The sequence below is a fragment of the Pan paniscus genome, chromosome 20 (genome assembly GCF_029289425.2).
Source record: "Pan paniscus chromosome 20, NHGRI_mPanPan1-v2.0_pri, whole genome shotgun sequence".
Lineage (NCBI taxonomy): Eukaryota > Metazoa > Chordata > Mammalia > Primates > Hominidae > Pan > Pan paniscus.
Genome location: NC_073269.2, coordinates 48175768 through 48190452, shown reverse-complemented (window position 1 = coordinate 48190452; position 14685 = coordinate 48175768). Strand labels below are relative to the sequence as shown.

Here is a 14685-nt window from a genome sequence, read left to right as displayed (position 1 = left end):
TATTTGGAAGTAAAACCTGCACAAATGTTCTTGCCAAAGAACCAAGTCTTTGAATTTAGGATGAATTCATACTTCTGAATTCAAATCTCAGTTCTGCCATTTTATAAATATATGACCTTCAATATGTGAGCTTCTGTGTCCTCATCTGTAAATAAGGGACAATACCTACCTCACAAGGTTGTAGGATGATGGTCTAAGTAAAGTGCTTAGGACTGAGCTCCAGCACACTGTCTTCAATACATGAGAACTATGAGAAAGCCAGGAAACCAGCAAATACCTCTCCATTTCCATCCCTGGATGCTTCCCCAGAGGACTAAAGAGACTCTTTAAAACCAGAGTTTCAATTAACACATTAAAAAGTTTCAACCTCACAAATAGTCAAATAAAATAACAGAAGAGTTATATGTCATTTTTTCACATCACCAAAAAAATGCAAAAAAAAACAAAAAACAAAAAACACCCAAAACCAAACAAACAAAAATGCCGGGAGTGGTGGCTCATGCCTGTAATCCCAACACTTTGGGAGGCCGAGGCGGGCGGATCACCTGAGGTCAGGAGTTCAAGATCAACCTGGCCAACATGGCGAAACCCCGTCTCTACTAAAAATACAAAAATTAGCCGGACGTGGTGGCGCACGCCTGTAACCCAGCTACTCGGGAGGCTGAGGCTGGAGAATAGCTTGAATCCGGGAGGTGGAAGCTGCAGTGAGCTGAGGTCGTGTCACTGCACTCCAGACCAGGCGACAGAGCGAGACTCCATCTCAAAAAAAAAAAAAAAAAAAAAGTCCGGGTGCAGTGGCTCACGCCTGTAATCCCAGCACTTTGGGAGGCCGAGGTGGGTGGATCACGAGGTCAGGAGATCGAGACCATCCTGGCTAACACGGTGAAACCCCATCTCTACTAAAAATACAAAAAATTAGCTGGGCATGGTGGCAGGCGCCTGTGGTCCCAGCTACTTGGGAGGCTGAGGCAGGAGAATGGCGTGAACCCGGAGTCAGAGCTTGCAGTGAGCTGAGAATGTGCCACTGCACTCCAACCTGGGCGACAGAGCGAGACTCCGTCTCAAAAACAAACAAACAAAAAAAACAGGCTATGTGTGGTGGCTCATGCTTGTAACCCTAGAATTTAGGAGGCCAAGGCAGGAAGAACCCTTGAGCCCAGGAGCTCGACACCAGCCTGGGCAACACAGTGAGACCCCATCTCTACAAAAATTGAACAAAATTGGGCCAGGTGTGGTGGCTCACGCCTGGAATCCCAGCACTTTGGGAGGCCAAGGCAGGTGGATCATTATAATGGTCAGGACTTCGAGACCAGCCTGGCCAGTATGGTGAAACCCCATCTGTACTAAAAATACAAAAATTAGCTGGGCGTGGTGGTGTACGCCTGTAGTCCCAGCTACTTGGGAGGCTGCGGCAGAAGGATCACTTGAACCTGGGAGGTGGAGGTTGCAGTGAGCCAAGATTGTGCCACTGCACTCCAGCCTGGGTGACAGAGCAATACTCTGTCTCAAAAAAAAAAAAAAAAAAAATGAACACAATTAACTGGGCATGATGGTGTGCATCTGTGGTCCCAGCTACTCAGGAGGCTGAGGTGGATCTCTTGAGCCCAGGAGGCCAAGGCTGCAGTGAGCTATGATAGCACCACTGCACTCCAGCCTGGGTCGTGACAGAGCGAGACCCTGTCTCAAACCAACCAACCAGAGTTGCTTTTGAAGTTTTCTGGTGATACAATGTACACACCAACCCCCTTCCTTTTTAGAGCAACATTAACTCTTACTCAAATTATTGTGCCCATCTGTTATTTGGCAGTAGCAACAGCTTCCACAGGCCGTCAGGCCATGGACTGATCCCTAAGACCTCAAAAGCAGAAGTGGTATTAATGAAAATGCACTGGAAGGCTGGGCATGGTGGTTCATGCCTATAATCCCAGCACTTTGGGAGGCCCAGGCCGGTGAATCACTTGAGGCCAGGAGTTCAAGACTAGCCTGGCCAACATGGTGAAGACCCATTCTATTAAAAATACAAAAATTAGCCGGGCGTGGTAGTGCACACCTGTAATCCCAGCTACTCGGGCAGCTGAGGCACAAGAATCACTTGAAGCTGGGAGGTAGAGGTTGCAGTGAGCTGAGATCATGCCACTGCACTCCAGCCTGGGTGACAGAGCAAGACTCCATCTCAGGAAAAAAAAAGCTGTTGCGTTTCCTCAGCACTGTTCCATCCTCTAATGTATGCTTGGCACACAGGTGCTGGGATCCTGCAAAGTCGATAGTGAGGGTTGGGGGAATTGAGGCACAGGAAAAAGGAATAGAGTGAAAGACAGGTTTCATATTTAGTAAGACAAAAAGTGTCAGCATTGCAGTGTTTTGGCAAGACAAAGAAAGCAAAGCCCCTCAACTCTCAAAACAAATCAGCAGGGATGGGACATAAAAATAGTACATGGAGGAAGATCATTTGGTTCAGGCCCATCTTCAAGGTGGCACAGTCAGAACCAAACAGAACCCAAGACGCCATCTCTACAAAATAAAGTAGCCAGACGTGGTGGTGCTCGCCTGTCGTTCCAGCTACTTGGGAGGCTGAGGCAGGAGGATCACAGGATCACTTGAGCCTAGGAGGTTGAGGCTGCAGTGAGCTGTGATTGTGCAACTGCATTCCAGCCTGGGTGACAGAGCGAGACTCTGAAAAATAGAAAAAAACAGGCCAGGTGTGGTGCCTCATGCCTCTCATCCCAGCACTTTGGGAGGCCAAAATGGGATGATCCCTAGAGGCCAGGAGTTTGAGACCAGCCTGGCCAACACAGCAAGACCCCATTTTTAATAAAAAGATAAAAATAAAACCTAACACAGGAACAGAAAACCAAACACCACATGTTCTCACTCTTAAGTGGAAGCCGAACAATGAGAACATGTGGACACAGGGAGGGTAGCATCACACACCAGGACCTGTCAGAGGGTGAGGGGCTAGGGAGGGATAGCATTAGGAGAAATACCTAATGCAGATGACAGGTTGATGGGTACAGCAAACTACCATGGCATGTGTATACCTATGTAACAAACCTGCATGTTCTGCACATGTACCCTAGAACTTAATTAAAAAGAATACTCCAAATCCTAGGATTTGGAACTATATATATGTATATAAACATTAAAATGTATGTTTGTATGTCTATAGAGTAAAACAAACTATAAAAAAAATCTTTATATACATATATATTATTTACTGTATCTATTGTGTAATTTATATACATATAACAGGTAGGATACACACACACACACATGCACATAACCTGATTTTTTTTTGTATAAACAGAACCCGAATACATTAACTTTTCAAATGTTATGTCATTTATTTTACAAGAACAATTATTAGAATTTGTTTTAGGCCAGACGCGGTGGCTCATGCCTGTAATCCCAGCACTTTGGGAGGCTGAGGCAGGTGGATCACCTGAGGTCAGGAGTTCAAGACCAGCCCGACCAACATGGTGAAACCCTGTCTCTACTAAAAATACAAAAAACTAGCCTGGCATGGTGGTGCGCAGCTCTAATCCCAGCTACCTGGGAGGGTGAGGCAGAATTGCTTGAACCCAGGAGACGGAGGTTGCAGTGAGCCGAGATCGTGCCATTGCACTCCAGCCTGGGTGATAGAGTGAGACCCTGTCTTAAAAAAGGAGTTCTTTCAGGCCGGGCACAGTGGCTCATGCCTGTAATCCCAGCACTTTGGGAGGCTGAGGTGGATCACCTGAGGTCAGGAGTTCGAGACCAGCCTGGCCAACATGGTGAAACCCCGTCTCTACTGAAAATACAAAAACGTAGCCGGGTGTGGTGGCACGCGCCTATAATCCCAGCTACTCGGGAGGCTGAGGCAGGAGAAACGCTTGAACCTGGGAGGTGGAGGCTGCAGTGAGCCGAGATCACACCACTGCATTCCAGCCTGAGGCAGGAGAAACGCTTGAACCTGGGAGGTGGAGGCTGCAGTGAGCCGAGATCACACCACTGCACTCCAGCCTGGGCGGCAAAGACTCCAACTCAAAAAAAAAAAAAAGGAAAAAGAGTTCAACAGAAAGATCTGGAATAATCTTTGGGGAGAGTGGGGGGTCTCAGAAGCAAGGCTAGCACAGCAGCCTAGCATCCCACCAGTCACATACTCCCATCTTGTCTCTGCCACCCTCCCCAAAGTATGCAGAAGGCAACAGAGTAGAGAGAAAAGCATATGGGTGATTAAACCAAATGAAATGAAATCAGCAAGCTCTGCCCTGCCTGGACTGAATCTGACCTTGGGCAAGTCATCTCAATGCTTTTGACTGGAGATTCCTTCCCTGCAAAATGTTCTCACGTAATCAGTGTGAATATTATTCAGTTACGTAGTACTTGAGACTGACTAGATGTTCAAACATTGGCCAGCCATCCCAACAATCCATCACTCACAATAAAAATCTGTTGGCTGAGCCAAAGTCCAACTCCAGGGGAATTCAAGTCACCACCTCTCATGAATCTTCCTACGTCCAGACACATATTATTCAGAATCTCCTTTAATTCCACAGCTCTAGAGATCATGCCAACCTGCATTTGCTCTTGGGGATAAATGAGAAAATCAGATGGCTTTGGGAGACAAGGTCCACATCAGGCCAGGAGTCAGGGACAGGAGTGTAAGAATCTTCCTGCCACCAGTACAAACACTCTTGAGCTTTTCCACAGAGCCATGGGACCTCTAGTGGCAAGAGAGCCATGCTACCTCCATCTAGCAGTAAAGTGAAGGCCCTGCTCTGAGAGCCATGCCCATGAACACCAGGTCATTCTCTTCAGCCCAGCAAATGTTTACTGAGCTCCTACTACCCCTAATACCTGCCAGGCCCACTTCTGGGTGTTGGTGATGCAGCTGTGAGAGGTAAGACCCATGACTCCCAAATTCCACTCTACACACTGCTGGCAACTCAGTCTTTATTGATGGTTTCATTTTTGGGGTCACCAGTGCTAAGAGGTGGAAGGTGGCGGGGGCACCTTTATGTGTGTCAAGGACCCCAGAGCACCCCCCTCACGAGAGAATAAATCCAATTTAGAACCTACAAGGTGGTGGGGATGGGAAGAGGAAGGGACACAGTATGTACAGATGCTTAAGGGGATGCTGGAGGGCCTTCAGCAACAGGGCATGGAGGTGCCAAAGAGGAAGTCGGGCAGAGTCAGCCACTGATCTGGACCCCCTCAGCCTCGGCCAGAGGGTAGATCTCAATGGCTTCCACCAGGGGTAGCGCCTCCACAGCAGTCTCCATGACGGCCAGGCCAACGGCAGCCTCCGCCTCTGCCAGCTGCTGCCGCACAGCTGCCTGATGCTGCTGCTGATGGGTCTTGCGGTGCTTCCAGAGGTTGGAGAAGGAGCGGTAGCTCTTGCCACAGTCAGGGCAGGAGTAGGGTCGTTCGCCTGTGTGGATGCGGCGATGTTCTGCCAGGCGCATGGAGATGGCAAAGGCCTTGCCACACACTTCACAGGCAAAGGGCCGCTCACCTGTGTGCAGGCGCCGGTGGTCTTTCAGGTGGGTACTCTGACGGAACGCTTTGCCACAGTCTGGACATGGGTATGGCCGCTCACCTGTGTGGATGCGCCGGTGCACCTGCAGTGACGTCTCTGTGCTGAACAGCTTCTTGCACTCACTGCACTCTAGACCCCGGCGGCGGGCAGGGGCCGCAGGGGATGCTGTAGCAGTGCTTCCAAGGGCTGCTGGAGAGGCAACTGGTGCACGAGTGGCCCGTGGGGCTCGAGGGGCAGGGGGCTCCTTAGCCAGGACCTCTCCAGGCCCAGCAGCTGCATGGGCCGCCTCGTGTGCCTGCAGTCGAGCAGCTGAGCCCACTTTCTTGCCACAGGTGCCACACTCAAAGCGCCGTGGGGCCTGGGCAGCAGCGGCTGCACAGCGGTGCTCCCGGAGCCGCAGTGAGGAGGGGAAGGCAGCCCCACAGGATGGGCAGCGGTGGGGCTGGCGCCCGGCATGGACCACGAGCTGGTGCACCTCCAGCAGCCGACGCAGCAAGAAGGAGCGGGGGCACTCGCGACACTTGTAGGGGTATTCACCTGTGTGATGGTAGCGGTGCATGAGCAGGCGGTAAGGACGGTGAAAACGCACCCCACATTCCTGGCAGCGGTAGGGGAAGTGCTGGGCATGCACCAAGCGGTGCTGCCTCAGTGTGGAGCTTTGCGTGAAAGCCTTGCCACAGTCCCCACACCGGTAGGGCCGCTCTCCTGTGTGTGTGAGCCGGTGGCGGGCCAGGTTGGCAGGTGAGTTGAAGGGCTTGGAGCAGTCAGGGCAGGGGAAGGGCCGCTCCCCTGTGTGTGTGCGCAGGTGGTTACGCACGTGAGACTTCTTCTTGAACATCTTGCCACAAATGCTGCATTTATGGCGCCGCTCCAGCCGATGCACAAAACGTTGGTGCCGGGTCAGCTGCAAGGCCTTTCCAAATTCACGGCTGCACAGGAGGCAGCGGTAGGTGCCTGGGGCAGCGGGCCCTGCTGAGGTCTCCTCAGACACAGGGGGCTCAGGGGCCTCTGGCTCTCCAGTCTCTGCTGGGGCTGGCTCAGGGAAACCAATGACAGATTCCTCTGGTGGGACTGGTGTTGTGGGCAGAGGGACACCCCCTACCCCATGAGTACGCCGGTGATAAAGGAACTTGGTAAGGTTGACAAAGGTCTTCCCACATGGACATGAATGCAGAGGATTCGGGGTGTGGGCTCGCCGGTGGGCCAGGAGGAGGGCCTCTGTGCCGAAGGCCAGGCCACAGTCTACACACAGGAAGTGTGACTCGCTGCTGTGGTCTCCAAGGTGCTGGTCCAGACTGGAAGGGCTGGGGAAGACACGACTGCACAGGGGGCACTTAAAGACGCCCTCCCGGTGACTCCGCAGGTGCTGCTGTAGCTGGTGGGGTGAGAGAAAGAGCTGGTCACAGGCTGAGCAGAAGAGCTCCTGTGTGGCTGCCCCGCCTGCTTCTCCACTGTTGTTCCTCCGGGCCCTGCGCCCCCGGCGATCCCGCCCAATGGCTTCACCATTGCGCAGCTCGTAACTGTGGTCAGAAGCTGGCAAGGGGTCAGGCTGAGACACAGGCACCTCTGCAGGTGATGAGGCCTGCACCTCCTGCTGTAAGGCAGGCTCCTGAGACTCGGGTACAGGAGCAGGGAAGTGAGTGGCCTGGTGCTCCAGGAAATCCGCCGGCAGCTGGAAGAGCTGGGAGCACTCAGAGCACTTGTAGAGGAGCAGCTCCACCTCAGTCACTACCTCAGTGGTGGTGGCAGCGGCAGATGGGACAGTCGCCCCTTCCCCACCCTCTTCTGCCTTTCGGTATGAGTGCTCCACAGCCACTCGGGCCTGGCCCACAGGAGGCCCTAGAACAACTGGGGACCCCAGGACAACAGGGGCAGGAGCCTTGGTGGGTGTGGCCCGGAGGTGCGTCTGCCGGTGGTTCAGCCAGAGCTCCTGGCTGGCAAAGAGAGCCTTGCAATCCACACACTCGTAGTGGATGGTGCTGGAGCTCAGGGGTGGTGCCTTAGGTGGTGGCTCAGCTGGCACTGCCTCCTGGGGTGCCATCATCTTCAGGTGCAGCTCCTGGTGCTCCAGGAGCTGGCTGGGTGACATCAGCAGTTGACCACACTCCAGGCACTGGTACTGGCTCTCCTGCACAAGGGTCTGATAGAGGCCCGTGCCTGAAGCTGTGTCTGTGGCCACAGTGACTCCGGGATCAGCCACGCCCACCAGCTCAAAGTGCTGCTGGGGCACGTGGGAGTTTTGGTGCATGAGCACCTCTTCCAGTGATCCATACAGCTGGTTGCACTCAGAGCAGACATAGCGGTGCTCAATGTACAGGACTGTCTCCTCTGATTCCTCAGTCATGGCGGCAGCAAGGCCCTGGGCTGGAAGAGGAGACAGTGGGGACAAACCAGTTAGGTCACCGATTCCTCAGCTCTTCCCTTCATCACTCTCCACTCCTAATACCTTAGATCTACGCCCCCTTAAGTTCTTCCTTCGATTTTTAAAATTCTGCCTCCCTCCCAATAATCCTTCCTCCCCTCAGCATAACAAACACCAAACACAAATCTCCCAGGCAGTCCCTTCCCCAGGAATTTACCCACAGTCTCACCTCTGTATCAACTTGCATCAAACTCCACCCACCAGATCCTTGTAACCTGTCCAGTCCCCTCATCTCCCACACCTCACAGTGGGCCCCACAGTTCCACCCAGCACATGGGAACCTCCACTCAGACCTCCTTCCACTGACTCCTTTTCTTACCAACTCACCTCACCCCATTCCTCTCCAAGGTACCCAACTGAAACCCCATATAGGCCTTCCCCACCTGTTTCTCCCAGCCACACCCCTCCCATGGCCTCTGCTCCTTCTCCCAGGTTCTCAGACTTCTTTTTACACTCAGACCACTCAAACTGCCCAATGCCCCACCACTCCACTTTCAGCACTGTACAAGGTGCCACCCCTCCCCTTTACTCGCAACCCCTGCTACCCACCAACTCTTCCTCAGGTGCCCAGATTCCTCACGTCAAACTATATCCCTTCCCCCCAGTCAAATTTTCTCACACTGGCCTAACCCATCTCCACACCCAGACTTTGCCCACCTTAACCACTTCATGATACGCAGCCCTGTTTAATTACTTAACCTCCTCTACAAATCAAGGCCCGCTCCTACAACCCTAACCCCCTATCCAGAATACCCAGATCCATTTTCACAAAAGCCTACTCCTCCCCGCTTCGGACCTAGGCCCTTCCACCACCCTAACTCCTGTCTCCAGGGTATCTATCCACTCTTTACATTCATCACCTCTTCTTTGTACCAAGACCAAATCGACAATTCTAATCCCCTCTGAGATACCCAGATCCCCTCTTCCCATTGATTTAAACCCTTCCTGTTCATACACAGCCACTCATTCAGGGACGCCCACACCCTCATTTCATATCAACCTATGCCTCTCTTGCAAACAGACCCCCCCCTCAAATCCATCTCAGGAACATCCAGATCCTCCTCCACATTATTAACCTAATCTTTTTTAATTTGCTAAAAGACCCAACCCACCCTAACCCATTCTAGGGATGCTCAGACCCTCCTCTTCGTAGCAACATAACTCCTCTTCTTTGTGTAAAGATCCACACACCCATCTTTCACAATGGCTTAAGCTCCTTTTACACACACCCCTCCTGCTGCCCAAACCCCCTTTAGGGATACCCGGACCTCCTATTCTCATAGAGAACCCCCATCACCACCTTAATCCAGCACAGACCCCTCTTCCTCACACTCAAGCCCCTCTCACCAGCCTCCTATTCTGGGGGTACTCAGACCCCCCAGCGTCTTAGCAACCTCTCAGTCTCATTCCAGGAATTCCCAGGCACCCCTCACTTTAGCACACAGATCTCTCCCACCCTACTTCCTCCCCTTCCAATAACCAAATCCCATCTTCACCTTGGCCTAATTACCAGTACTTAAAAAAGACTACCTTCCCCAGCTCATTCTAGGGACACCCAGACACCCTTTTAAAACACACTTAATCCTTCTTTGTACAAAGACCCCTCTCCACGCATTCCAAGGGTACCCAACCTCCTGACACATTGGTTTAAGGCCTCTTCACATTAATTTAACCCCATCCATTACAACTGGACCCCTCCTTAGCTCTAAACCGTTCCCTTGGGGATATCGATTTCCTAATATCTTTTCACACCAAAACCCCTCTCACCGCCCCAATTCTTTCCAAGAAGAACTAGATATTTTCCCCCTGCATTAACTTAATTATCTTTCTCACGCCCTAAGCCCCTAACTGGGCACCCACGTGCCGTCTAACCGGCCCAGCCCCTTCGTCCTGGACTTGCCACACCACCAAGTCCTTTACCCCAAACCCTAGGGAGCCGCGGAGCCCTCCTGGGACAGCTCTGAGACCTCCCCTTCCCGCCCAAGTGCCCCACCAAAGCCTCAGCCCGAGCCCCGCCCCTCCTCACTCAGCCCCGCACGCGACTCCAGGCCCCTTCCCCACCCGCCGCTCCAGCCCGGCCCCCGCCCGGCTGCCCGCGCGCCGGGTCGGCCGTTGGTGCCGCTCCGCCCTAACTGCCCGGCGCGCACCCCCTCAGGCCCTCAGTGCGCAGGCGACCTGGCAAGAGGAGGCCGCGGCGGCAGGGAGGGCAGCCCGGCCGGCCTCTGCGCGCCCGCTCGCGCTCACCTGCTTCCGCCGTCTCGCACGCCCCGGGCCCGGGCCACGGCTCCCCTTGCACGGCCACCCTAACGCTGCGCCCGCTCTAGCTCTCGCCGTCGCCTCTCGCCTGCTCCGTAGCCTCGCTCTCGCCCCCAGCTACCCTCAGCAACGCCCCTCCCACCTTCCTCCTCGGCTGCCGCACGGACGGCCGGACGCAACCAATCATTGCCCGCTCGGGCCCTGCCGTTCGGCCAATCGACGTTCATGTCTCTGAGGCTTGGGCCAATAGTGAGGAGCGTCGAGATTCCCCGCAGCGCCCAACCAATCCTTTAGCGTCGTTCCCTCACCGGTCAGCCCTCGGGTGGATAGTGCCCGCCCCTTTAATCCTCCCTAGAGGATGCTCCTCCTCCTCCTCGACTCCGCCTCCGACGGCCCCAGAGGGGAACTCTGAGCGGAGGACGGCGCGATGACGTTAGGCGGCGGAGCGCGGCCGCGGGCGCCATCTTGGGGACGCCGTGAGGGAGTCAGCGTTGGGGACAGGGAGAGGGAGGAAAAGAGCCTGGGAAATTGAGGCACGCGGCACCTTGAGGGCTGGAGCGGGGGAATGGAGGCACGGGAACCTTTGTGGTTTCCCCGAGGGTCAGAGGGAGAAAGTGAAACCACTTAGCGCGATGGGGAGAGGGCAAACTGCATGCAGCACCAGTCACATGGAGAGAGAAAAGGGAAACCAAGGCTCCAGACTCACTTTATTAAAAGGAGGGGAATGAAGGCAACAGGAAGAAACAGAGAAAAGACCGAGGGGACTTTTGGGAGGTGGAGAGAGGAGAAATGTCAGAGGGGAAGCAAGGAGAGCGAGGATATGGAGAAAAAGAAGCAGGGACAATTTCATTGGAAGAAATAGGGAGTGTGGTGGGTAGAGGACCTGAAGGACAATCGGGGTGAGAGCCTGAAGGAAGTGAGCCGGTAACGGGCGGACTCCACTCCACCTCCTTCCGGGGTGACTCTGACCCTTACACCTTGAGAGTGGGGCCCCATGTGTCCAAGGGGCTCTGGCCATTCCTACTCACCTCGTTCCTGCGCCCCTCAGGGCCTTGGGAGGGAGTTGCCCCAGTACTGTTAGAAACGTTTCCAGGCTGGGCGTGGTGGCTCACGCCTGTAATCCCAACATTTTGGGACGCTGAGGCGGGTTCATCACTTGAAGTCAGGCATTCGAGACCCACCTGGCCAACCTGGTGAAACTACCATCTTTACTAAAAATACAAAACATTAGCTGGGCGTGGTGGCTCGTGCCTGTAACCCCAGCAACTCGGGAGGCTGAGGCTCGAGATTTGATTGCACCCAGGAGGCCGAGGTTGCAGTGAGCCGAGATCACGCCACTGCACTCCCGCCTGGGCGACAGAGCGAGACTCCATCTAAAAGAAGAAAAGAGACGTTTCCAGACCTACTCCTTGAACCCAAACACAGAGGAATTTCAACTTCTCAGATGAGAAAACTGACTCTCAGAATTGTGTTATTTATTTACTTACCTGAAGCCACTATGGGATGCGTCTCACAGTGAGACCCGGGGCCAATTCTATGGCCATTTGGTCACTAGATGTCCTAACCTTCTCATGGATTAAATTCCCTAACACCAGGCATGTATAGTTAAAACAGATTCCCGGATTGGAATCCTGGTTCTAGGGCAAGTCAACTGTCCTGAGCCTAAATTTCTAATCTGTGAAATGGGGCTAATAACAGCCCCATTTCATGTGAGCCCCATTTCATCTCATGTGAGGCAGAGAGTAAAAGACATCTAGGAGTTACTCATTTTATTTTTATTTTATTTTATTTATTTATGAGACAGAGTCTTTCTCTGCCGCCCAGGCTGGAGTGCAGTGGCGCGATCTCGGCTCACTGCAACCTCCGCCTCCCAGGTTCAAGCGATTCTCCTGCCTCAGCCTCCTGAGTACCTGTGACTACAGGCGCTCGCCACCACGCCTGGCTAATTTTTGTATATTTAGTAGAGACGGGGTTTCACCGTGTTGGCCAGGATGGTCTCAATCTCCTGACCTCGTGATCCACCTGCCTGGGATTATAGGCTGGGATTATAGGCGTGAGCCACTGCACCTGGCCTATTTTTAAAATTTAATTTAATTTTTTTTTTTTTTTTTGAGAGGGAGTCTCACTCTGTCGCCCACCGCCCAGGCTGGAATACAGTGGCACGATCTCAGCTCACTGCAACCTCCGCCTCCTGGGTTCAAGTGATTCTCCTGCCTAAGCCTCCTGAGTAGCTGGGACTACAGGCAGACACCACCACTCTTGGCTAATTTTTGTATTTTTAGTAGAGACAGGTTTTTGCAATGTTGGCCAGGCTGGTCTCGAACTCTTGACCTCAGGTGATCCACCCACCCCCCCCCCAGCCTCTCAAAGTGTTGGGATTACAGGCGTGAGCCACTGCGCCCAGTCCCTAATTTTTTTTTTTTTTTTTTTTGAGACAGTCTAGCTCTTGTCACCCAGGCTGGAGTGCAGTGGTGTGATCTCAGCTAACTGCAACCTCTGCCTCCCAGGCTCAAGCAATTTTCAGCCTCCTGAGTAGCTGGGATTACAGGCATACACCGCCATGCCCTGCTAATTTTTCATAGTTTTTGGTAGAGATGGGTTTTTGCCACATTGGCCGGGCTGGTCTCGAACTCCTGGCCTCAAGTTGATCCATCTACCTCGACCTCCCAAAGTGCTGGGATTACAGGCATGAGCCACCATGCCCGGGTTTTTTTTTTTTTTTTTTTTTTTTATAGAGATAGGGTCTCACTATGTTGCCCAGGCTGGTCTCAGAACTCCTGGGCTCAAGCTATCCTCCTGCCTTGGCCTCCCAAAATGGTGGGATTACATGTGTGAGCCACTGTGTCTGGCCAGTTGTTATTTTTATTAGTATCTCCGGGAGCCTAATAATAATAACTAACATCTCTTGAGTGTATTATGACGTGCTAGGTATTATACTCAACGCTTACATGCATTACTCAGTTTAATCCTCTCAACAACCCTATGAGAGAGAAACTGTCATGCTGACTCTACAAAACATCGAGGCCCCAGAGAAGTAACTAGTCGTAGTTCCCATAGTTAGGAAGAGTCAGGATTCCAACCCAGGAGTTGACCTTACAGTCTACATTCTTGGCCTCCAGGCTCACCTGCCTGCCAGGCGGGAAGTTCAAGTGGTTGCATGTTGAAGGGTTGAATGCAAGAAGTGGAGGAAAGAGTTGGTGGAAATTAGCTAAAGCTAGGCTCGGCCTGCTCTGAAGCAGTCTGGGTTTGCCCTTAGGGCAAAATCACCTGGGGTAGGTGTCAGAGAAGTGGAAGCTATGCTCAGTTTTTGACAGGCTGTGTGACCTTGGGCAGATTCTTGCTTCTGCTGAAACCTCCTTTTCCCCACTTGAAAATCTGAGGATCAGGCTGGGTGCGGTGGGTCACACCTGTAATCCCAACACTTTGGGAGACCGAGACAGGCTGATCACCCAATGTCAGGAGTTCAAGACCAGCCTGACCAACATGGAGAAACTCCATCTCTACTAAAAATACAAAATTAGTCAGGCATGGTGGTGCATGCCTGTAATCCCAGCTACGCGGGAGGCTGAGGCAGGAGAATCACTTGAACCCCGGAGGCGGAGGTTGCAGTGAGCCAAGATGGCGCCATTGCACTCCAACCTAGGCAACAAGAGCGAAACTCCATCTCAAGAAAAAAAAAAAAAGAAAGAAAGAAAAAAGAAAAGAAAACCTGGCCGGGTGCAGTGGCTCGCGCCTGTAATCCCAGCACTTTGGGAGGCCGAGTCAGGCATATCACGAAGTCAGGAGATCGAGACCATCCTGGCTAGCATGGTGAAACCCCGTCTCTACTAAAAATACAAAAAAAGTTAGCCGGGTGTGGTGGTGGGCGCCTGTAGTACCAGCTACTCAGGAGGCTGAGGCAGGAGAATGGCGTGAACCCAAGAGGCAGAGCTTGCAGTGAGCCGAGATCATGCCACTGCACTCCAGTCTGGACAACAGAGCGAGACTCCATCTCAAAAAAAAAAAAAAAAAAAGAAAAGAAAAAAAAAGAAAATTTGAGGATCCAGGTAACTTCTCAGGCCTTTTGCTTGGACCTCTCAACTTGATTTGGGTGGTGCAGGTCTCTTTTCTCCAGATCATATAGGAATAAGCTGAGGATAAGCTGAGGTCTTTCTGGAGGTGGTAGCACAGGACTGGCTGGGATTTCCAGGACAGGTTGAATTTAGAGGGGATGGTGGTTGGTTTTTGTTTTTTGTTTTTTTTTGGAGATGGAGTCTCGCTCTGTCTCCCATGCTGGAGTGCAGTGGCATGATCATGGCTCACAGCAACCTCTGCCTCCTAGGTTCAAGCAATTCTTGTGCCTCAGCCTCCCAAGTAGCTGGGACTAAAGGAGTGTGCCACCGGGCCTGGCTAATTTTTGTATTTTTAGTAGTGACGGGGTTTTGCCATGTTGGCCAGGCTGGTCTTGAACTCCCAACCTCAGGTGGTCCACCTGCCCCGGCCTTCCAAA

The 14685-nt window shown here is 52.7% G+C and overlaps 2 protein-coding genes across 4 annotated transcripts in view; both read right to left on the bottom strand.

The window, feature by feature from the left end:
- LOC100976543 (CEA cell adhesion molecule 6) overlaps window positions 1-14685 on the bottom strand; it is a 910921-nt gene that overhangs the window by 585787 nt on the left and 310449 nt on the right. The window lies entirely within an intron of this gene.
- On the bottom strand, window positions 4916-11482 carry ZNF574 (zinc finger protein 574). 3 transcript variants are annotated; one of them, XM_055103693.2, is made up of 2 exons: window positions 11225-11482; window positions 4916-7882 (listed from the first exon to the last, which is right to left on the bottom strand). In XM_055103693.2, exon 2 carries the CDS (start codon window positions 7860-7862, stop codon window positions 5172-5174), a length of 2691 nt encoding a protein of 896 aa, XP_054959668.2. In that variant the 5' UTR covers window positions 7863-7882; window positions 11225-11482; the 3' UTR covers window positions 4916-5171. The 3 variants fall into 3 exon arrangements, with proteins under 3 accessions (XP_054959668.2, XP_034801973.2, XP_054959669.2); XM_034946082.3 differs by lacking the exon at window positions 11225-11482 and adding an exon at window positions 10185-10502; XM_055103694.2 differs by lacking the exon at window positions 11225-11482 and adding an exon at window positions 9967-10025.